Genomic DNA, 24,304 nt, shown 5'->3' on the forward strand with positions numbered 1-24,304 from the left:
TAATTTAGTGTGTATAAGTTTTACATTTTTCGGGCTTCCATCCGAAGCTAATCGCAACCAAAGTTTCATGTTGCCTTGGGTATGCAGTGTTAATGTCAGCATAAACAACCGCTTACTCATCGGCCGTGGCCGAGGGACAAAGTCACACACAACATGGGTCGTTGCTTGGGTTGCTGTACCTTACTTTAGAAAGGCGATCTGAAGCCAAGTGCACTTTCCTGTATTTTGTCAGGAATTAGTAAACGTTGACTCCGAATCATTCGCAATTGTCAGCCAATACAAGACGTTAAACAAACCAAAGCTGAGAGGGAATAAAATAAGGGCATATTCATCAACAGCCAGAATCGCTCTCTCAGTGTAAAAACGTTTTCTCAAAGCTCTTATATCCAGCCATGTTCTTTGCGTCTTTTGTGTGGGTGTTTCTATCATTTCATCCTCGAGTTTAGAGAACTCCATCATTTCTAACTGAGTGCTGCATATTTTCTCTGATTTACTTCGCTGAAAAAGAAGCCAAAGGAGAAATTAGCTGCAATGGTGATATCCATGGTTTTCTGGAAATCTTAAAGACGCCCTTGAGAGATCGGTTAAAAGAGTCCAAGCTTAGTTCTTACAATAGCATCGGATTTCTTGTGGCCCTCTACTCTCATTGATAAATTGCGGGAGATACATTTGAATAACGACTAAACCCTTGAAGTCCTCATAGTTGTAGGTATCAATATCCATTCGAATTTTTATATGGGGCATGAAGAATGGTTAACTAGTAAACAAGGAACAATGTTTAAGCTTTTCAGTGGCAAAATTATTACCCTGTTAAAAACAACGCCTCCGTGGTTTAGGAATTTAAAGCTGCTTGGCTCTGTGTCGACCTTCTTGCAGTTATCTTTCGTATATTCGTCCGATTCTTGATATATCTTCATTCTGGCTGCTAAGAACAGCACAATGGAATATTCAACCAACGAAGCGAACACAAACAAAAAGCATCCAATGAGGTATTTATCGATTGTCTTAACGTAATTCACCTGCAAGATAATCGAAAAGTCGGTTTGTTAATGTTTGTTTTGTGTACAGGAAGTTCCTGGCATACCTATTGACATGATACGCTGCCGCCGTTTGGAGGATTCCAACGAAAACCCTGATGAAAGCTAAAGTTTCATGTGCAATTTTTAAAGGTGAAAACTTTTTACCTGGTGTTGGTTTTCCAGGCCTCTAACTTAAAACCGCTTCGTGGCATAGCAGGAGTTCCTCCGACCAAAGTAACACGGGTATCAGGATCAATGAGGACTCTAAAGCTTCCTTAAAATTAATTTCTCTCCGAGCTGAAAACCTTAAGTTGTTTATAGCAGATTCAATGAAGGTTGCTTTGGACATTAGGAATTGCGCACTGCGCAGCTTTTGCGTGGTGGTAACTGAAGCAAATCATTTCAGCGAGTTCCGTATGCCCAAATGCCCAATTGCCGATTGCCAATTGTCAATGCCCAAAGCAACCTTTAACATGACCCATGCCAACTCTACAACCCAGATTTCTCAAGTTTGAGAAGAAGAACATGTTTAAGCTGGGCAAGACTTTCCTGGTGCATCTAAGCCAGTACTAGACCTTTACCCTCTACATCACGAAATGACAGTTAATCTGGGGTTTCTTATTTTACCTTTGGCATTGAATTGTTAAGCATATTCATGACGGTGACCACAGTGAGGACAGAGGTTACGCCCAGCGTGACACGCGCAGGTGGAGAACTGCGTGGAAGAAGGAAGCTGATCCAGGAGATAATGACGATCAGTGCGCATGGGCTGTACACGTGGATTAAAAAGTAGCTGGCCATTCTTTCAAATGTAAATACGGCCTTAATTCCAGACCAGTTCCCTGAGGAACAAAAAAAGAAGCACTTATTAGTGTTTCGGTCGGTGAAATCATTTAGATGTCGTGCACAAACAACAAACTGAAGTGTTGTATTGGAGATATTTTCAGCTTTAAATCAACAAGACGCTTTAAAAGCGTTTATTTGGGCGGAGTGTAAAAAAAAAAAACAACAACAACAAAAAACAAGAAGCAAACTCAAAAGTGAACAAATGAGAATGTTTAGACAAAGACGAGATCAAGTTGAAGACGTCCCATGCAAGTCACTCTTCTCTTCTCAGAAGCCCATGTCAAACAGAAGTTAGAGAGAATTGGGAGGCGGGGGAAGGGGGAAATAACATTCCACCTCATTCTTAACAAAAAGGCATTGTAGAAGTATGACTTACCAACAACATATCGGTTGGAAATCTTCGAGAGGTTTAGTGATACTAAACTATACTGAGGCAACATTTTTGCGTTACCAGGAACGAATGACATTCCATCTGTTTTGTCTTTCTCCCACTTGAATTTTATGTGTCTGTCGCTGTACCCATCTGTGAGGAAAATATTTTACAACTATCGTCATCATCATTGTCATCATCACCATTAATAACACAACCTTTGTATTATTGTATTACAAACATGTGAGTATATTTTAACTTACAACTTTCAACCGACAAAGGGCAATGTTGTGTGTCCATAGGAAACTTTCTCAAATCCATCGGACAGGCGGCTTTGATGGTTATTCTGAAAATAATTTAACCAAGAAGAAAGAAATTGGCACAAAATGTCGTTATACATTGTTACACCTTTTGATTGATAAAAATGTTCGTGCCACTGTGTCAGCTGCCTGGAAATAGATTCTAAACAAATTGTGAACTGTTTACATCCACTTTGCTCAGCATAGCTGGATCAATTTCTGGCCCTCTTTCTTTGTTACTCAGCACCGAAAGATGGGGTCCAGGGACAAATGTCTGTGCTTGTCCCAGATAAACCAGTCACAGCAGACTCCTTATGTGCCGCCGGGAAAGCGGCGGGGAATAACGCAGTGTAAGGAACTTAAGGATGAGCGCCAAAGAAAGTTGTCCTATCGTTACGTGACAAAGAGAGGTGGGTAAAACTAGACTAAGTTTTGCTTCAGCTTCTGGATATCTGCATCCAGAACCTGACTGGGTTCGTTATATGGCTTGCCTCTCAAAGTGGCCCAAGATCAGTGCCTAGTTTGAATTCTAAAATATTTAATTGAAATTTTTTAATTAAATGTACCTTGCATTGTACTTGACCATTCCTCCCGGCATGATCATAATCATAATATTGTGAGTAGTGATTTTATGAAAGCTTCCATGTTTGGCGTTTACAAAGTACGTATCCGGCATCCAGATGCGATCCATTACCGTGTTGCTAAGGAACATGGTCTTGTTGAGCCCGTGATCAAGCCGCTCGTCTGTCCACTCTTGTCGAAAGAAGATGTCCAACAAAAAGTCCTTGTTATAACAGCAAGAGCAGAGTCAAAAAGCACAATCAAAACTCGATTATCCCGACTTTTTCTCTCGTCGAAATTTTTTTTTAATGAACACTTTCAAATCACTATATTATCCTCGTTAGTTAATATGTCAAATTCCCTTAGGTAGGCACCGCTGTTGGGGCAACAGCCCACGTTCTCCCTCCCCCCCTCCTTCTCTTTCCCCCCTCTTCCCCCGAAGGACAAAACGAACGGCCAAAATTGCCGCAATTTGTTAGGATAAACGCCAGCATCTTGTTAAGTTATTGGAGTCGATCAAAAATCTTTTTTTTTTTTCTTTTTGTGTTAATATTATTTTTGGTTATCTAAAAATGATTTAACATTATGTAGAAAATGAAATTAAATGATAAAAAGTGAGTTAAAATAAGACACGAATAAGTTAACGTCACAACAGTTGAAATTCGTAGTTATCGACGTCAGGATGTTAATTTTTTGACACATCGATCGTTTCGTTTTTTAGGTTCTAAAACCAGGGAAATGGTGTGGAAAAAGGAGACGGAGACCCTCAGGCCCATCCCCTCTCCCTTTTTCTCTCCCCCCCCCCTCCCCATCCCTTTCGACGCCTTCTACGCAGGCTACCGCGATCAGGATTTCCATAGTGTTAGTAGAGAAATGTACTGTTTAAAGAACTCTTAATTTTTCAATGGTAGTAAACACCTACCATATCAACCACATTTATTGCATCGATGGAGAGAACCCAAAAGCCGACTGTTACTTCAACAGGCCCGCCTGTCAATCAATCAATCAATCAATCAATAAAAAAAATGCACTTTATTTGAGTGTCAATGTATTTAGCACGAAAGTGCTAATTGGGACACTATTTTTTTGTCTCCTACTGTGGACGGGACCGGGAATCGAACCCGCGACCTCCCGCTCTGCAGTCAAGCGCTCTACCGACTGAGCTAATCCTGCCGCGGTCAATCAATCAATTAATCAATCATTCAATCAATGACTTTGTCATTCGTTACTCGGTTGGTGTGCCAAAAAGTGACACGATCTGTTCCATTATTTTGAGTAAAGGGCATGATTATTGAAAAATCTGAGAATTCATACTTTTTTAGAGCAGAGATCTCATATTATATGCATATTACCTTCATAATTGGGTCTTAGCCTTGAATCATAATGTTCCTTCGTTAAAAGACTGTCCAGAACCTCCGTAACTGTCTTGTTGCCCTCCCTTCTAAGAAAATGATGGAAAAATAAAATATAATGATGACAAGCTAGGATAATCCAGAACTAGAATACAAGATTGAAAGGTGTTTTTAATATAATTAATGTAATTACATGCAAATTTCGTTATTTTGCTTTTGTCGGGTTGCCACATTCCTTCGTTACCAAAGCAAAAAACTGGGGTGTGGGGGTCACGGCTCCCCGGCCCCTCCCCATGCTACAGCCCTGTGGAAGAAATGCGATTTACGTTTTAGCCTTTACGGCTGAAGGTAGTACATATCTTTGGATCAGTGCTTCTGTGAAACGAATACCTAGAGTTAGGGTTTATTCGATCCCTTAAATATTCTTCATTAAAGTACTCACTGTGTGACACGTTGAGTTGGCTGAGGTGTTTGTTCCTGTTTATAAGTATTTCAAAGACTTTCTCCCTTACAAATTTCATATGCTCAATATTTTAAGATAATCTACAGAGAAAGTGGGAGAGCCATGACTATTCCCTTTTTCTCCCGTCACCTGCAGAATTCGACAGAGCTGCACTGAATAGTGACGTATTGTTCTTAGCATGCATGGATCTTAGCGTTAAACACAAATTTATTGGTCTATGTTTTGTTTTCAGGTTTCATACAGTGATGATGTCCAAAGATGGACAAGTTCCACCACCACGACTCCCAAGTTAGCCTACATAACATGACGTACAGACGCTTTAAAGCCAAATCTGTGCCCATTTTTATCTCGTTATTTTCGTTCCTTGAAAGTGTACTTAAAATGAAAACCACCAATACAACAACAACCAAAGGAAAGCAAGTTTTGACTAAGTGAGATTGGATAGTGCAAATGTTATATCGACTGTCGTGATGTTTGATAGTATAAACACTCTTTACGGAATTGGCATAGTTCTTTAAAAAATCAAGTAATTTTTGAGGACTTACCTACAATGTTAAAATTTAAACTTACCTCGAATGTGCGCTACTGCAACAAAAATATGTTGCCAGTAGAATTGTCATAGCGCGCCAAACCATTTTCTACTTCGTCAACCTAAAGTCACAAAAAAATATTCCTTTCTATTTTGATATTAGCCTGTGTTTTCAGATACCCAGAAAATATTTTATCCCTGAGAGCTTGTGGGTTAAGAGTGATGTAAAGTTTGGCTACAAGGCTTTGTTGTATTTCCGTTTTAACACATTATCATTAAATCTGAAGGGATACTTCCACCAATAACATTATGCTCGACCTAAGAATGTTTTGGGATTGTTAAATGATTCATGAAAATGCTATGGCGGATCTCTTGTGGACACGTTATAGACCTGGACGGCTTCCTCAAAATATAGATAAAATTAAAATAAGGGCTTGAATTTTTTTGCAGGAATATTTCTCTTGATAAACTACAAATGGAATGAGAGGCTCAATTGTTTCCCATAATAAAATATTCCATGATTGTTTCATGTTTGAGTTGATAATTGCTTTCATTGTAATTAAATTCTACTGATTAATGATTGATCATTTGTGAGACCTCAAGAGTTTTTGCTTTAACAAAAAAATAAAAGAAATATACGCTATTATATCGAATCTCACGGTGTTACTATTAAGCCTGCATAATGCTTGCTGTTTTCTTAATCTAACAACGAGGTGTTAACTATTTCGTCATAAGTATTGGATTTCTACATAACATGACTAAAATTAAAACTGATTTAGAAATTTGCGGTGACAAACTCAAATATCTAAGCAGGTGTTAAGTATCATCAACAGTCAGTGAGTTTCAATTTTCTTTGTGTTATAAATTAAAATATCGGCCAGTGTACCTGTTTGTTTTGAATCGACAACTCAAAGACATTTTGAGAGTACGTGCTGTGAAAAATCAGAGTTACACAAAGACGCTTGTGTAATTTTCTTAGGAACAATTAGAAACTTGCAAAACCAAAAACTTAGTTTCTTCAAAGGTGTAAAAACATCTACCTGCTGAGGCCCTGCAATAGTGTAGGGGAATGGGGAGTTTTTGTAGCATGATTTTAGCCGCTTGGGGCTGGATGTAGAAGTCAGACACTCATGATTATATTGGAAGACTGTTAGATGTCGTGTTACTTCTAATAGAAATCAACAGAATAAACGCTGGCCCGTAAGTTACTAGTCCTTCACGAAATGATTGCAAACTTCCAGCATTTTCTATAAGTTCTTTAAAAGTATTTGAATAAAACAGGGGCACCCAACGAGGATATACTTCAAAACCACTTAACATAGCATTGTTGAACGTATTTTAGTATTTAAACGGTAGATATAGGCATATTTTTATCCCCTAAAAACTTTTCATCTGGTCGGATTTCCTAGCTGAAAGTCTAGTGATCCGAAAATTATAGGGATAAAAACTTACCTTCTCGAAAATTTCAGCCAGAAAAAGGCTCCCGAAAATTCTAGGTGGCCTTTTTTAGGGTCAAAATCCGTTAAAAATGGGTAATCCTAGGAGAGGCAGGCAAGCAAGAAATTTTACAACAAATGCTCCGAAAATTCTAGATCTCAAATCGTCTTCCGAACAGATATTTTCCCGAAAACTGCCGTTGGGTGCCCCTGATAAAAAAACAACTTCCATCATTACCTCATTGATTCATTTGAAATCCAGCTAAGGTAAATGACTTATTACCGACCTCATTGAGATATATCGCGTTTCGAATACATACATAGCTAATTATTTAAGTGTATTTTGCGGCTCATCACACAAGGCATAATCTTTTTTAAAAAATCAACGTGTGTAGAAAAAAAGAAAGTAATGCGGGTTACAGTGATTATCTTTAATATTGTTTACATTCACTTCAATAACAGCATAAGCGTGCGGTCCAATTATTTTTATTGTTACATTCAGACAAGATGACCGAAGAGAAAAAATTAAAGCCCGAAAGAGAGTTTGCAGAGTAATGCCAAACAAGTTACGCCCAATTTCCATCGTTTTTAAACCTTTTCTTTTTTAAAGTATTATTTAAAGTATTAAACATTTCTTATATTGTATTGAAATTTGATGACGTCACTTTCAAAGTCGTTGCCGAAAATGGTGTAACAGAATTGTGGGTGCATTAATCAAACATAACTTATTGTTGATTTTTGTTAGGAGAGAAATGTTTAAAAGAATGGACATTTCAGTTAACACGCTGGATGTTTAGGGTGCTGACCGAAAAATATCATTTTTGGCACCTATATACAACTAATCCCGAAATTTATTTCATTTTTCTAAATGAAAAGAATTTAAAGAGAACTATGAAGAGAAAGGCAGGATGGATGGGAATGGAAAGGAAGGAGAGAAGAAGCAGTTTATCCTCTGAAAAGAAACGGTTTCTGTGGTGTTTTTTTATTAAATAGGGAGTTTAATCAACGACGTTTTTCAGGAGTGACGCACGTCATTTTCAAAAAAAATATTTGGGCAAATCGTCTTTATAAGAGTAAGGACACTTAGCAATACAAATTTGGTGACATCAAGGCATATTAAAAGAGAAAAAAAGCTCACTTCCAGTTGACGTAAATCACTCAAAAACGTCGCTTCTTAAACTCCCTAATAATAAGGCGAAGCACCATCGCTCTATCTTAAATAAATGCATGCCTTTCGTTAACCCGTTAACGCGACCACCATTGGGCCATAGCATCGCGGTCGTACAACGATCGAGGTTGTCGTTTAAACGGGGTTTTCAAAAGGAGGCCGATTATTATCAGTTAAGAATTAGCTAGAATTATCAGGAACCCTCCTGCAATAATAACCAACTGTTCCATTTAATCCGATTTAATGACCTGCTGGTTGGCTTCAAAAACAAAGCGAAGGTACATTAAATGGGATAATGCCCTCGCTCCGCCTCAGCCTTCTAAAACGTAATAACCTCGCGCCACGCGCTCGGTTATTACTTATAAGAAAGCCTCGGAGTTATGATCATTAGCGCTTGTGTTTATGATGTGCTTTCTAGCTTACCAGACTTGAAAATCTTGTCGCCTCACCTATCATGCCACTGCATGCCAAGGAGAATATAAGCGATATGACTGTACCAAGATCTGTAGCTGTTGGGTATACTCTTCCAACATTTGGCTTCTTCAGTTGTCTGCGACCCAAGCTTTCAGGAAAAAAGTGTGTGTGATAAAGAACTTTGATGTATTGAGTTGCTCACTCACACGCCATGATCTTAACGGCACTCAGCTCCATTTGCAAATATAATCCCACTAAATGTTTTAGGTTCTTCAAAGAATCGTGAGCTGCCAGTTTAAATGTCTTCAGCCGTATATAACAAATCAGTGATGAGAGAAATATATCTTTAGGGATTTGTGTAAAGCATAATTTTCTAACAAGGTGTTACAGCCACTAAAAATTAGAGATCTTTTTCACACGACGTTTCCTCCGAAAGAAAAAAATCGTTACCTAGCGTATATATAACATGAGGAAAAAATCCATGAAAGACAATCATTCACATGAAGTCCTTTAAAATTTTAATCTTAGTATAACACGAAACATCTGCCTACCTGATCTGATCCGTCAAAAGTCGCGTATTAAGCTGTTGCGTGTACTGCAACAAACGAGAATCGTGGCGTCTACTGAATTTAAAAGTTCTTGCATGATGCATTAAATAAATCAGTAGCGGCTTTGTTTCAATTTTGGCTCAAATGATTTTTCTTAAAACTAAAATGAGAATATATACTAAAATTGAAGATCAACGATGAAACAAAGGGAGAGTGGGGCCGGGACCAAGACATTTTCCAAGACTAAGTAAACGCGTTTACGTTCAGGAACGGCCGAAATCTTCATTTAAAATTGCATTCATCCCCTGGATTATTGTTTAATGTCACTCTGCCGATTGGTAGACGACAATACTAAGAATTCATCTTTCTGGTTGACTCCTACCGATTCTTTCAAAATTGTTTTTAATGATTCAGAAGAAACCTTCCTAAATTAACAGACACGTACATCAAAATGTCTACTGATATTGATTCGATCGTTGCTTCTTTTAGCAACACCAATACTTTCATTTACGCTTTAAAAGTGAAATGATGTTTTTTGCAGGAAAGGTAGAAGTTTTAATGTAACTTTCTCACTGAAATGTTTCCCACTCAAGCTGACAAGTTAATTGATGGTCGACTCGCTTCCCACGCGCAATTAAACCAAGATTTTATATTTTGCGTTATGCTACTTTGGACACTGTTCACAAATGAACTTAATGTCTTTTAGCTTAATGATTGTTTATCAGCTATTTTGTTCTCCTACTTACGTACACTTGTGTAAATGTCTTAAACAGTCAGTGTGAAATAAAGAAAGATTTGAGAAAGATTCGAAAGATATTAAATTTCTTGTTTCGTAAAAAACAAAACAGAATTATTTGGTAAAAAAGTGAACGCTGTGACAAGTAGTGGCTAGTGTCAGTGCCCAGAGACAATTCAAGATTGCACATGCACGTTGGTAATGACATACACAGTGTGAAGGCAATTCAGTTCGCAAGAGATTTGCCAGATGATTTTCTTTCATTAAAAAGGGGGCTTGAAAAGAAGAAAGTAACTTTTTACTGTTTGATTTCATGTAATAAAAGCCAGCTGTATAAGATTTTTTCAATTGAAAAGAACAAAAAAATATCTAATTTTTATACAATGTGGTGAATGTTACGCGCGCTGTGATTGGTTGTTGCCCATAACCTTTCAGAGTACAGACGCATGGACGACATTCTGAAATTTTGTTCAGTGATAGATCACAAGTGACGTCAAAATGTCGTAAAAACAAAGAAGTGGCACACGAGCTGCAGGCGAATGTGTCACTGATGCTTTTACCACATTTTGACGTCATCTGTAATATATTAATGAACAGACGCACGACAACATGGAATCTTTTTGTTAGATTGATGTATGTCGCATTTAAATATGGGCTGAAAAGTGACCAAAAAGGTCAGCTGAGGATTGCTAGGACGCTACGGCCGGTCTTTAACTAGGACTAATTATTGAGATAAGGCAAGAGAGGATATCCTCTCTCGGATAAGGTAAACTAAATGCTGTGGATAGGCCTGAAATTCTGTAACTTTTAGCCAAGATTTGGTAGTGTCACCAGTCTGGGCTTAAAATTTCCATATCGTGACACCAATACCATGATATTGGTATCAAAAACTAAAGGCTGATAGATAAATACCAGGGGTAAAGAGGCTAGTCAAATACGGCTTCACCCCAGTAACAACTGCATCAATAGGGACAGTGGAATTGAGATTCCAGAAGGGTAGATGCCTACGATCAGACAACATAGCAGCCGATTACTAACACAGCGGACCGCTGAGGGGAAAGGTACGTCCTCTAGCAATGCCAGCAATGCTTTGGATCGAAAACCACCAATCATGAGAAAGTTTCATGATGCGTTTATTTTTGTTTAAGCTGGACCTTTACGTCTGGTTGTTATGTTAGAGATAATCAAAACAGAGTTAATGTAACGTTGACTATTTAGAGTTACAGTTCATTTCTAAGCAAATCTTATCTTGTATATATACCAAAAAAACAAAAAAGTGGGCGTTTAGTGAGCACGCAAACCCAAAAATACGATACGTACCAGTCAGGATAACTAACGTTCCAGCCAAATGTATGCGTCAATTAAGATAAATGTTTATAGGCTGTGTAGTTTAACGCCCTGTGTACCCTATGACTAATGTTTGCTTTCATTTTTCAAATTAGAACTCTAAGCCAGAAGACGGATGCTTAAACGGCTTGTTAACATCGAATCTAGAGTTTGGAATGTTGACAAATTCATATACAGATGTTTTGAAACTTCTATTTAACTTGTACTCACTTGTGATTTCAAACCTGTTCGATTTGCGAAAGCATAAGCAAAATGAATGCTGAGATCGAGAACTAACAGCTAGAAGCGAACGTACCTTTTACTCTTGTAGTGTCCGGCTGTGCCTGAGTGAATTTGGATCGTTTCACATTTGACGTAATTCATTCACCATCATCATTCATTGTTATTTGCCACAAGGGAATAATTATCGACAAAAAATGGAAAATTACAATGGATAGAGTGCATTGACAATTTTTAGTCCAAAGGCAGATTGATATTGTGTTTATGTATAGGCATTACTATAAAGTTGTATACGCCAAACTCAATAACCGTTCACAGCTGGGCGATTAAGTTGAGCCTTGCACTGTTGTTCGATTCAAGCTGACTGGTCAAATTTTGCAATGGTACTGGTACACCAGATTGTATTGATTTAAAAACATTGGGTAAAGTAACAAAAATAGCTGTCTTTTCTTTGACTTCAAGGTGCTGTCAGCAGTGTTTTCACTCATGTTTTTAAGCTCCAATGTTTAACGCAGTTGTGACAAAGACAAGTGCATAGTGAAGTGCATTTAACAGAAAAAGATCTTTTTTCGGAAAAAGCACCAACGAAAATAAGATTAATTTAAATGTGAGCTAGATAAACGAAAACACCACGAAAGGATTAGTAAAGCGGGGTTGATCTGCTTCGAAATACACTTAAGAAAGACCGAATAGTCTAAACTATACCGTGAGGCTCCATATCATGCAGTGACCCTTACATGGAACACTTGGGCCCTGCCTCTGTTAGGCCTGCGTCACCGTTCTATCACAAGTCAGTGTTCGGGTAGTCTCATGTTCAAGTCATTACTCCATTTGTGTTTGTATATAAATGCAGAAAAATTAACTTCCCCAGCCACATTAAATGATCTTAAGGAAGTAATATCTTTTCAAGTCCTGCTCAAGCTCATATGCCGGGTAACAAACCCCCAGAAAGCTAGTGCAGACATGGCCGCCTAAACTCCCTGATTTAAATTTCATACCGCACCAAAATCATCATATGTTAAGCAATGCATTTAGACTGATTATATATTTAATGTCAGACTTTGGCTCGAACTAGAAAAAACGTATATTTAGGCAAGCTAAATACTACCCATCTAAGCGAAGAGATACATTTTACCAAGACAATTCCACCCAATAATAAACATTGTACAAAGCGAAAGCAACTGGGAATATCTTGAAGGAATATCCATCAACATTCAACATAAAATCTTCTCCCAGAATCATTTCTCTGGCATTTAGGAAATACTTTTCCATCCATGTCAGTTGTTTGCCAGTGTCTGCCGCAGGTGGTACGGGTTCAGAGTTGTTCGTTGACGCCCGTAGCGAAGTAAGAGGCTGGAATTTGCTTTCATTCTCTATGGCTGCCATTTCGTTCCTCTTATCAATTTGGAAGAGAGCAATTTTTCTATTTTTCTGTAAAGAACAAAGAGGGCAGGGTTAATCCGAAAGTTTGCTGATACCGCATATGAGAACGCGAAAGCACACGGAGAGGTCTGGAGGCGACTTCCGTTGCACAATTTGCCTCTCTACCACTAATCAATTCAGTTTTCCAGATCTGCGCGCCGTAGGGCGAAGCATGTCTAATTCACGTGAATTACCTACCTAGCATAGGCGCGAACTAAAATAGATCTCAAAAAATTATCATGGGGCACAGGGATTCGCTCTCTTCCCCTATACTCTCATGTAAATTATGAACAACTGAGCGGAAAGGCTTAGTTTGCACTGTACCTTACCGTTTGTGCCTTGAAGGTTTCAGATGCTTTATGATTCTTCTGTCTAACTTTCAACAGCAGAACAAAACAGTACTCCATAAGTGTGAAAAACACAAATACCAAACAGCCAATCAGGTATTCATCACTGGATTTGATATAACTAACCTGGTGATATTTAAGAAATCCAAAAATTATTAACAAAGAATTTTTCGTAGACGATAGTGTTACTTACTTTTTACTCTAACAGTAACATTCAAACAGAATATTTGTCAATTCTACAATAACTGATTGATTTCTCGCTCGCTCGTTAGTCGTGAGCAGATAGCCTTTAAGAGTAATCGTTTAATCGAGTTGTCATTGGTCTAGAGCCAGGCTGTTCTAGAGTTATAGCCTTTAAGAGTGATCGATTTCTCGAGCGTTAACATATAAGACATATAATTGGTCGAGAGCTATAGCTTTCTCATGAGCTCATTCGTCGAGATTAGTATGTGAGAGTAAAGACACTGGAAACGACGCAGTCCGTTCAGCAAGCACAATTTTTCGGAAGAAGTCAACTGTTGAAAAAATTTCCAGTGAAACTGACCACTCAGCTGAGCTTGAACTTTGAACATTGTATAGGCAATGGACTTGTCGTGTTCGATTCGTTTAAATGATCACATACCTTTGGCATAGCGTTGTTCATAATATTTAGAATAGCAACCTCCGTAAGAACCGATGTAATACCCAAGGCAATACGAGCAGCTGTTTGGTCCAAAGGTACCAGAAATCCCATCCACGATATGGCGACAAGAACAACACTCATGCCGTACATTTCGAAGTAGCTACAGGAACGCTCAAATGTAAATTCTGCTCGAACTCCGGAGAAATTACCTGGGAGAAACAACGGTTCGTAAATGGAAACCTTCAAACGGCCTTGCTCTAAAAAAAAATTGCGTATGCGTGGTGGAAGAAAAAGTTGGGGTTTGTTACCAGTACAAAATTGGGATCAATTTAGGTTCCTAGGAAGCCCACCTACCCCTCCCCTAAGCTAACATTAACACTTACTTCACACTCAGGGCAATATGTTAGCTTAGGGGAGGGGTAGGTGGGCAGTTTCTCAGACTCACTTAAATTGATCCCCTGAATATAAAAATGCGTGTTACACTTTGGAAACTAGTGGCCAGAAAAGAAACTTTCATGGCTGTATATACATTTTTAAGTTGTTCCTCGTGTGCTTGGAAAATCAAAACTAAAATAACTGTGATGTCAAGTTGATAAACCGCCCAGTATCACCTCATTCTATAAACCGTGCTTATGGTGCGGCCATATGTGGATGCTATTTGTTGGAATTACTGTATTTTTCTTTCTAAACTGAGACTTCAACTCAGTTCATGCATTGAATAAATATGGCCAGGATCATCACGAAGCAGGAAATCAGTGATGGAATTTGTGTAAGACAAAAGAAAGAGAAAGCGCGACCAGAAAGCGCTCTAAAAAACAACTAGAAAACACCATGGAGGGGGGGATAGTGCTGGCATGAAAAAGACTGAGAGACATAACTTGATCGGCATTCTGGAGAAGTTAGTCCTGGACATTCAGACTCAGATGGGACCAGCAATGTCTTATAATTCACACGGGGATGACGATCCAAGCAAAATTTAAGCAAGTAACTTAATTTTAACTCTGCCCGATCTTACCTGAAAAATACTGGTTCATATTCGAAAAAAACTCAGTCTTTTTCAAAACGTAGTTTGACGTCGCACGGATATCAGATGATGAGGACTTTTTGCCGCCTGTTTCCGAAACTTCCCATTTATATCTGATGCGCTGATTATCGTAACCATCTTGGAAAACAGCAAATAACATTAGAGGGTACCGCTTCCATTTAGTAATTAGCATCTTTGCAGAAAATGGGGGCTACTGATTATGTGGAAAGAAAATTTAGAGAATAGGTTAAGAACACGATACGGCCCTATATACATGTACAGGTTTTGTCACAATCACGTTATTATCTTTGAGATCTAGATATTTGTGATTTGCTTGGGCTTATGCTTGTGTGGAACTGATTTGTAAACTAAGCCTAACGCGGGTTTTCAAATTTGGCTAAGTGATTATGAGGTCTAGGTATGCTTTATGATGTCTATTTGTAGGTCGGAGAAGATTGTTACAACATATGCCAGTAGAGGAAGGAGATGCATCCTACAATGAAACTTACAACTTTCCAGAATAAGTGGGCAGACCTGGATATCGATTGGAAACTTCCTTAAGTCAAACTGGCAAGCTGCTTTGATGGTTACCCTGTAGAGATGTTAATCACAGATATGTATTACTAACGCAATTTAAGAACCTTAACATAGTGTATATATAACTAAGTTTCCTGAACGGAATAATTGTACCTATAGTAGTAAGAAGTATATTCAGTTCCTAACGTTCTGGGTCGCCCTGTGTAAGATAATCCAGGACAGTCTTGGATTCTGGATTCCACACTGTGGATATTGGATTCAAGGTACTCGAGTGGTTATTCCTCGTCAGCGGAACTTGGATTCCGGATTCTACAAGCAAAATTTCCCTGATTCCGAACGATTTTTTGTGTTCTTCTTGTTAATGCTTACCTTTAGGAGGTGGCCGCGGTGTGTTTTAGTGAGCGGTTTTTACACAGACGACACAGGACACAAGGTTTATTGAACTTTATTGAAATTAGGGTTAGAAAAAACTTACGAGACTACTTACATCGACTAAAAAAACCATGTGTCATATCTTCTCCGAGCGGGTAAGATGGAGTGAATCCTTTTTCTTTATTGGTTACCCTATCTTTCCCGCTCGGTATTGCCGCTCTGATCCCCGCCGCAGGCGAAAAAATTCTATTGGCCACATATAAAAACCCTTCATTGATCAAGCTAAAGATACCTGGATATTGAAATTGCCGTTTTTTTGTCTTATTTATAGACCTTGTCTTCGTCTCGGCCCTTAAAAACGCAAGAAAAAAAGACGGCCATATTTAGCCATCTTTACAGAACAAGCTTGGTCAATAAGGGTTATATAGATATCTTTCGTTTCGTCATCTTTGTGTTATAAGTTTCCATTTGTGGTTACCTTGCGTTGTATTTTATGTTCCCAGACGGGTCTATCATGAACATCACATTTGGCGCTGTAACTTTGTGCATTTTGGCGGCTTTGGCGTTGAGGAAATAAGAATCCGGTATCCAGATCTTAGTTTTTCTAGCTCCGCCGTTCAGTGTAATAGTTTGATTGAGTCTATGACAAAGTCTTCTATCGATCCACTCTTGTCGGAGCAATATGTCGATCGTAAAATCCTTGAAAATTAAAAGATGATTACTAACCCAAATAATTTCAATTTTGGCCCCATCGGATAAATCTCTATCCACTGGATAAGTATTCGGGAAACCAGTTGCACTATCCTCTAGATAGAGATTTACCAGGCGGATAGTGCTATCCATCTTTCGAACAACTGGGCCCTGGATTTTTTTCTCCTGCAATACGCACTCTCATTGGTCACTTGGAGGTCACGTGTCATCCAACAATAAAACGGTTTCGCGCAAAAATTCTCCGAGCATGAGGCAACAGGAACACTAAATGTGACGTCAGAGGGTCACAGTCCACTGGTTTTACACGCAAATGTTGTCCGCTCGCAGGAGCCCGAGAGAGATAAACATTCATAAATTTGTACACCTAGCGTTTTTCTTTGGGGGCTATTTAACAAATCACTAACTGAGGGTCCCTAACTCAGGAGACTAGTTAATTGTTCCTCCCTCAGATTCTAATGCTTCCCGAGACGGAGCAGGCGAAAGCAAAATTCTCGAGAAGTAAAAATAACCCTCATGTCTAGGCATTAAGTATCTAGTTCTAACTGATATTCAGAAAATTATTGTTTCATTAACACCATGTTGACAACATCAATCTTGTCGATAGAAAGAATCCAAAATCCAACTGTCACTATCACCGGGCCACCTGCAGAGTAAGAATTTCATGTTTTAAAAGAGTGACCAACACCTATTTTCTCCTAACAATGTCAATGCCTTATCAAAAAAATTGCATGACTGAATACAGTCCACCTCTTTAATACGGACACCAAAGGGACAGAACCAAGTGTCCGCGCTTTACAGAGGTGTCCGTACTATAGAGGTAGAGAATGCATGATTTCTGGCATTTTTCTGGGACCAAACGAACTGTCCGTAATAGAGAGGTGTCCGTAAGGAGAGGTTAGACTGTATGAGAATTAATAAGATTATCCCTTGAGGGAAATGCTTTGACCTTTAAGCATATTCTCTCAACTAATTCTTTAAGGGCCTGTTTACATAGAGGTGGGGGACCCCAGGTAGGTGAGGTAACCCGCTTAGGTGGGGTAACCCGGCTGTTCATATATTCTCTCATAGTAATTTGATCATATTTACATGATAGGTGGGGTGACCCGCCCATCTGGGGTTCCCCACCTCTATGTAAACGGGCCCTAAGGTAATGTACGGAGATCGGTCTAGGGAATTTGTATGTTGCCTATAGAGTCTATTGGGGCTTTAAAAAGGGACAATAGAAATCAAACAGAAAGCACCAAATCTGCAGAGATTGAGAGCTAATAAAGTCGTACATTTCGTTAAATCTTCGTTTAATTGTCTGAAATAACGGTGTTTCGTTTTCATTTCCAACAAAATCTATATTATAAAATAGTTGTTAAATAAGGCCTTTAAATAATTCGAAGTTATGGCAGATTAATCCTGCGCAAAACGTTATCCCTAACAATGAGAATGTGTAAGGTAGGGAATTATAGAAAAAACGTGATGCACGAAAATAAACGAAATGGTTCCTTACCGCCAAAGCCAGGACGGAGCCGGGGATCGTACATTTGTCTGTCTAGTAACCTGTTTAGAAGCTGAGACCTTGCTCTGCTCTTTTCTTCTATGGTGCTAGTAAGAGATTAAAGTAGCCTGTTGATTTGCTGCAAAATTACATGTTCGACCTAACGTAAGGGAACTTTAATTTAGATCTGTGTAATAGCATTGTTGGCTACAAGAAAACACGTGTAGGCACAATTCAGGAGTGTATCGCCATGCGATAAATTATGAACAGACTTCTTTGGCCTGTTGCAGATAAACGTTGCAAAGAGTGTCATATTCTTTCAGATTCATTTAATTCAGGATTTATCTGCTATTTTCATGAGTTCTGGGAGAAGGCATTTTCTTTGGTTTTTGGCTCTTTGTCACTCTGTGTTTTACATTTTAAATGTGTGCCATTTTTATAGAAACTTTCTTCCCTTTGAAAAGGCGAACTGAAAGAGAAGATGCGACGTGAATTTTTTTTTTATTTTTAAAATAAGACATAGTTAATATCAGCTGGATTATAAGGTCCTTACCTCGCAATATTTTCTGAGACGAAAGACGCGTAGATAATTCCACACAGAACTGATTCCAAAAACGTCACCATATTTCAGATTTATCCGTAGCTGTCTCTGCATATTGTAAACGACAGATAAATTTTTTATGTAAATTTTGTCATCTTTTGTTACTCGACCAGGTCGTGTGGAAAGATTTTGTTAGGACGGCTCGGGATGATGCCCAGCCTAAGTAAGATGTTGCAAAGAGAATTTAATGTTTAAGCTGATCATAGTTAATTGAGTGGAATGGTTATGAAACCCGTCAGACTCCTTTGTTATATGTTTTTGTGGACCTGAAAGTGCACAACGTTCAAAAGAATTCCTATCATTTTGATTGTATTGACCAATAAGAGCGTTGCATTAATATATTCCGTAACAATTTGCCAACAGAAAACAAAGGATTGTGCACTTTCAGGGTGCTTCCAACATAAACTGCAGCACTGTTGTTTTTATCATTGATGTTTGCCGCTTTTCATAACCAGTCTCTTCTAATAACTATGAGCTGATTTTATGGTAGCTGTTAAAGACTTCAAAAAGAGTATGATAATCCTGTTATAACTTTACAACGTGATCGACGTTTTCAGGAGAGAACTTGGCATATTATATTACTTGTGGTGTGGTGCTGTTAGGACTTGTTATGACGTCATGAAAAGCATCTTGGCCGCCATCTTGGATTTTACTTAATTTACTGGGGATTTTATTCAAATAATGCGGTAACTAAACGCCGTTTCTCTTTCTTAAGATCTTAACTGTCATGACGTCATAACTTGTAATCATTAGTAACCGAATCACATCAAATTTTGGCAAAACGTTTCTAAGAAATTAAAACGAGGCAAAAAAGTTGTACGTCAAGGATTAAAATAAGCATACTGTAAAAATTATTGTTTCCAGTTTGCTCTTCTGTCCATCCAATTCTGGACCAGTTCTACTGCTGTTGAGTTAAAACAAGAGAACAAGAGTACGTCTGCAAAGATCATTTAGTATTCGGCGGAAGGACAATCCAAATGCATCAGAGCCACTATCTGTAGTATAGGTTGATTTCGAAAAACGAAAAAAATATCGTGCAGATGCGACGTGCTGTGCATCACTACTAGTCACTTCAAAAGCGTTGAATGTAAATAAACTATAATCAAACCCAGAATCCCCACAAAAAAACTTTTATTAAATGCATAAACTACTGGTCATGCAGTGTATGGTATCATACAGTGAGCAATCAGGTGCAAAACGCACTGTGGTAAGTTATTAGTAAATAAGAAACTCACAAGATGTTAGTATTTGCATTATGATTACTCCTCATTAGTAAAAAGACGGAAAAAATATCAGAGCTTCTTTTAACAGAGGAATTGCAGTGGTTTAAATAACTTGAAATTGCTTTTCGTACAGCCTTAATTTTGGCAAACTTGTCATGTGATAACTTTCGCTAGCAATGAATTGTGACTGACTTAAGGCCTTCACTAAACATGGGGTCGCCATAAAAGAAAAAGAAATAAATGAAAGAACTAAAGAACCCTTTTGGCAGCTGAATATAAACCGATCTTCCCCAAAAGGTGACTTGTGAGAGACATTATCTGATGAGCATTACATGTAAAAATTGCAGCACAAAGTTTATGCACTTATATAACAGTAATCTTGTACAAGAAAGCAACTGAACACCATTTAGATCTTCTGCGCAAAACTAGTGAGTCGTTATACTTCAGTGCAATAATTTCGACCATTGCATGCTACGATGTAAGATCACTAATGAAATAAAAGTATGTAAAACCTACATCATTAACAAGTTCCACTATATCGGACATATTTTCTCTTTCCCAAGTCTCGGCTTCAGCCATTGTTGTTTTAAAACTTCGATAATTTCCATGCATTTATTTAGTTTCGCTTATTACCCTTTTTCCTGCACGTAGTCTGTCAAAAGCAAAATGTAGTTGGTTTGACATATGAAGAAATGATGACCAAAATATCTTCTGTTTGAAAATGTGTAGGGACCGCTGAAAAATAAAAACGTAATGACTTGCACTTAATTCCCTGACCTCAGGGGGGAAAATACATGTCATAATGTCCAGAAAGTTCATAAAAGCACAGTCGAAACACAAAACAATTAAAGGAAGGCTTCTTATAAGATATTTGATCTTTCGTGCAGGGCGATTTACCCAACAGCTTTAGAAATCACTGCAGGCTTTACCACAGGTCTGGTTTATAGGCAATTTGGATGCAATTCTATGATTTATCATGTGACCCACCTATTCACCAAATCCATTAATATAAGATAATGTTGATCGCAGGATTATGAGTACGAGAGAATGCAATCGACCAGCAGAAACCCGATTTACCTGTTTACAGGTTCAAACGTGCGGTTCAGTTGATATCCTAAGGGCGTGCAAACCAGAAGAGATTACCAGCCCCTGCCGGCGAACTTTTTATTCAAAACCTTCAAAGTTTCAAAATTTTTATTTTTGCTTTACAACAAAGTCTGTTGACAGGGTCAGCCAGTTGGGGTAGTGGAATACCAAAATACCTGAAATAAACCTTTCAATATACCAAAAATTATACTAAAAATCGTGTAAAGTACGAAAATTAAGAAAACCATGATACACTTTAAACCCAAAATTAGTCGTGAGTGAATATCAACTTTTTTTACCCAATTTTAAGCATAAAAATACCGTATACCTAAAATAAACCAACCCGATATACTGTATACCCAAAACCCTGGCCGGCCTTGTGTTTACATAGACTCATTCACGGACCGTAAGATAAGATACAGTAGAGCAGGGACTCTCGACAAACCCTTTGGAAAAAGATAAAATAATTAACACATACGTAATCAACATGTGTACGGTTTGAATTCATTTTGATTAGAAAAATATTAAAGGGTTTAGTTTAAAAATACGTACTGATTTCAAGTTTTTTGTTATGAATATTGGAAGGTTGTTCAAAATTTCACATCCTTTAAATCTTCTAGAATATTCTTTTGTAATTTGTGCATTCCTGTTCTTTGTGGATTTTGACTTGAAAAAATGGTTAAATGTGGTAGGAAGTGTTTTTGAAAAAAAAAAAATTAAAAGCACTTCGTTGTTCAAGTCATCAATAGGTAAAACAGACAGGTTTCTAAAAATTGGCCGAGTATGATCTCTGAAATCTGAAAATGAAGTAACCCTGATAATCTTGTTTTGCAGTTTTATAATTGATTCTAACCTCGAGGGATATGTATTCCCCCATATTATATTTCCATAATTAAGATATGGGTACATTAATGAATAATATATAGTTCTTAGTGACTGGGAAGGAAGGTAGTGTCTGGCTTTAAATAAAATACCGATTGTTTTTGCTATTTTGGTTGCAATATGGTTGATATGTGCTTTCCATGTTAGATATGAATCAATATAATTATCGTTTGCAGCTTAACCTTCGCCAATTTTCTAATTCTACAACGTAAGTTCTGAATCTCGTCCTACTGATCTACAGGGGTACTTACCATTTACATGGAAAAACCGGAAATTCCGGCTGGAAAATTAAATAGTTCGCGCAATTCCGTTTGGAAAGCTTCAGAAAATATGGACTGTGGTTTCAGGCGATGAATTTTTCTACTCTTCTTAGTCTGTTCAGCCGATTTGGATAATCATTTGTGGCGGGTCGTTCCCCCACCAAGTCAAATTTTACAGTTTTATGTTTATACACAAGATTTCCACCTCGGTGGTTTGAGTAAATGGTAAGCACACGCCAGGACTTTCTAGTCAAATAAGTAGTTATGTACCACGGTACAGAAAAAGAGGCATAGCAAACTTATTTATCATGAACACAACCCTAAACAAATCCAAGTTCAAATCCAAGAACAATTTAAGTGAACTACTGTTCATTGCTAGTCATAGTTGGTCACAATAAAAAGTAATTGTAATAAGTTCTAATCAACCCTTTAGGAACTCCCAGAACTCAACTGTTGAACAATCAATTAACTGAAAAAAGTATTAAAAGAAGTTATAGGTAGTAAAATTCTGCCCATGTTGGCGTTCAAGGTATGATGACCGATGTAGAACATAATATTCATCCTTGGTATTCTAATTCATGGCATTATAATAAGGTATGGGGAATCAATCTGACCTGAAACAAGCCCAAGACAGACTGAATTGAATAGACTAGGTAATCTGGAACCCGACTTACTCGCTGGGGAGGGCGGGTGGGTCGCCAATCACCTTCGTGTCGGACAAAGTGAAGTGAATGGGAAAATGCGTGCCAGTGTTTCCTATTATATATACTTATTTGCATATCTTTAATTAATCCCCAGGGATGATATTTAATATTCAGATGGAACGTGAATAGTTGAGAAATTCAGATTTTTGCAAATAGAAAAAGAAACGACTCGTGCTGATGTGACCTGAAATTACTTTTCAGACAACCTTTTCATTCCAAAGTAATTGTATGATGTTTCAAACCTTCACTATGGCAGTATATGTTTCTTTCGAGGATAAGGGAGTCTAAAAGCGAGTCGGCCAAAAAAGACAAAACAATTGGCTTTACTACGGTACTTATTAATAAGCGAACTTAAAAACTGATCCTATTGTCACGTTTTCTCTAGACATAAAAGAGTCATAAAAGATATCTGCAGAAAAATCCCCTCACCGTACACAGTTTCTTCCTCAAAGGACTATAGGTAACAGTGGTCCTGGAAGAAAATAAGAGCTTCATTTTTAGCTTTCTTATTTGTGCAGTAGTAAGGCATTAGCTTAAATGGTTTTAACCAGACGATTCATGATCAATTCAAAATGAAAAAAATACAAACCTACTACTCTACTGTCAAACGTTCCTTTTTTCTGTTATTTTTTCATCTTTCCCCCTTTCTATACGAACGGCAATTGTCGCTTATGAACATCCATAGTGTTGATTTCCGCACATGATTTGAACTGTGGAAAGAAAATTGGTTTTCCTGACAGGTGCAAACGAATTTACTTTTCCATTATGTAGACTGTCCACCCATTGAAAAACATAACAATCCACAAAATAAACTTTAATCTTTCCTGTTTGGGTCTCATTGGCTAGGGAAGATCACATCATGGGCCTAACTAGCACTCTTACTGTCGTAGAAAACAATGAACAAGTAAATGACACAGCCATAAGCATAACATGGACGGTGGAACATTTTTCGAAGAGGGCGCGCTGACTTGCAGCTAAAAATAGGGGGGACTGAGGAGAATTTCCTCTTAATAAGTCGTTTTCTTTTTCGAAAAGGTACCGCCCCTTCTCCGGTTTCTACTTCCCGGACCAAACATGTATAAGCATAATTAAATCACCATAACGCCACTTGAATTCGCGAACTAGAGTCCAAACTACAAGGTCCGAGGTTCTTAATGCGCATGGCCATTCTAATGAGTTTTACGAGTGTAATAAGTGTGGGTAGTACCCTGGGTTCTAGAGGATATTTTTCCTTATCGATACATGTACTGATCGTTCGCGGCGAAGTCACGTCAACGAGGCGCGAAGCGCCGAGAGAAAAAAATAAATAGAAGCTTAAAGGGCAACTGTCGGGAAAATTGACCCTGTTCTTTAAGCTTTCTATGGTTTCCTTATGGCCTGTAATATACCTCTCTGGTGAAATTTCCGATATATCTACGAACCTGATTTTTTTATGATTTTTCGAAAACTCACTTTTTGCCGCCATTTTGAAAACACTCGGATCTCAGATCGATCACGTGATTTTACGTCACAAGTGTGGAACACGAATTTTTTTGTGAAGATTATAGGAGAAAAACGCACCACATTTCTCTTGCGAATAAAGGAGAAATAGAGCCTCTACTGTTATATTAACGTTCGGGAAATGCATTTCAATGATGGTTCCAGTTTCTTACAATACCTGGGCATTAGATTCGGTGATTTAGATTTTTCTCTGTGTTTTTTTCAGTAGTGTGACTTTGAG

The 24,304-nt window shown here is 38.1% G+C and overlaps 2 protein-coding genes across 2 annotated transcripts; both read right to left on the reverse strand.

The window, feature by feature from the left end:
* Positions 1–18: 18 nt before the first annotated feature.
* Positions 19–4,509, reverse strand: LOC140930103 (gamma-aminobutyric acid receptor subunit beta-3-like). The gene is made up of 8 exons (XM_073379766.1): positions 4,448–4,509; positions 4,018–4,085; positions 3,101–3,318; positions 2,499–2,581; positions 2,242–2,388; positions 1,647–1,861; positions 807–1,019; positions 19–498 (listed from the first exon to the last, which is right to left on the reverse strand). Exons 2-8 carry the CDS (start codon positions 4,018–4,020, stop codon positions 229–231), a joined length of 1,149 nt encoding a protein of 382 aa, XP_073235867.1. The 5' UTR covers positions 4,021–4,085; positions 4,448–4,509; the 3' UTR covers positions 19–228.
* A 7,890-nt stretch (positions 4,510–12,399) lies between these two features.
* LOC140930029 (gamma-aminobutyric acid receptor subunit beta-1-like) lies at positions 12,400–17,946 on the reverse strand (the record flags this gene model as incomplete). The annotated part of the gene is made up of 8 exons (XM_073379687.1): positions 12,400–12,738; positions 13,059–13,202; positions 13,699–13,907; positions 14,714–14,933; positions 15,185–15,314; positions 16,110–16,330; positions 16,918–16,985; positions 17,841–17,946. Coding segments are annotated over 8 exons (1,398 nt in total), but the record flags the coding sequence as incomplete, so codon positions are not given.
* Positions 17,947–24,304: the final 6,358 nt, after the last annotated feature.

The sequence above is a fragment of the Porites lutea genome, chromosome 3, assembly GCF_958299795.1.
Source record: "Porites lutea chromosome 3, jaPorLute2.1, whole genome shotgun sequence".
Classification (NCBI taxonomy): Eukaryota; Metazoa; Cnidaria; class Anthozoa; order Scleractinia; family Poritidae; genus Porites; species Porites lutea.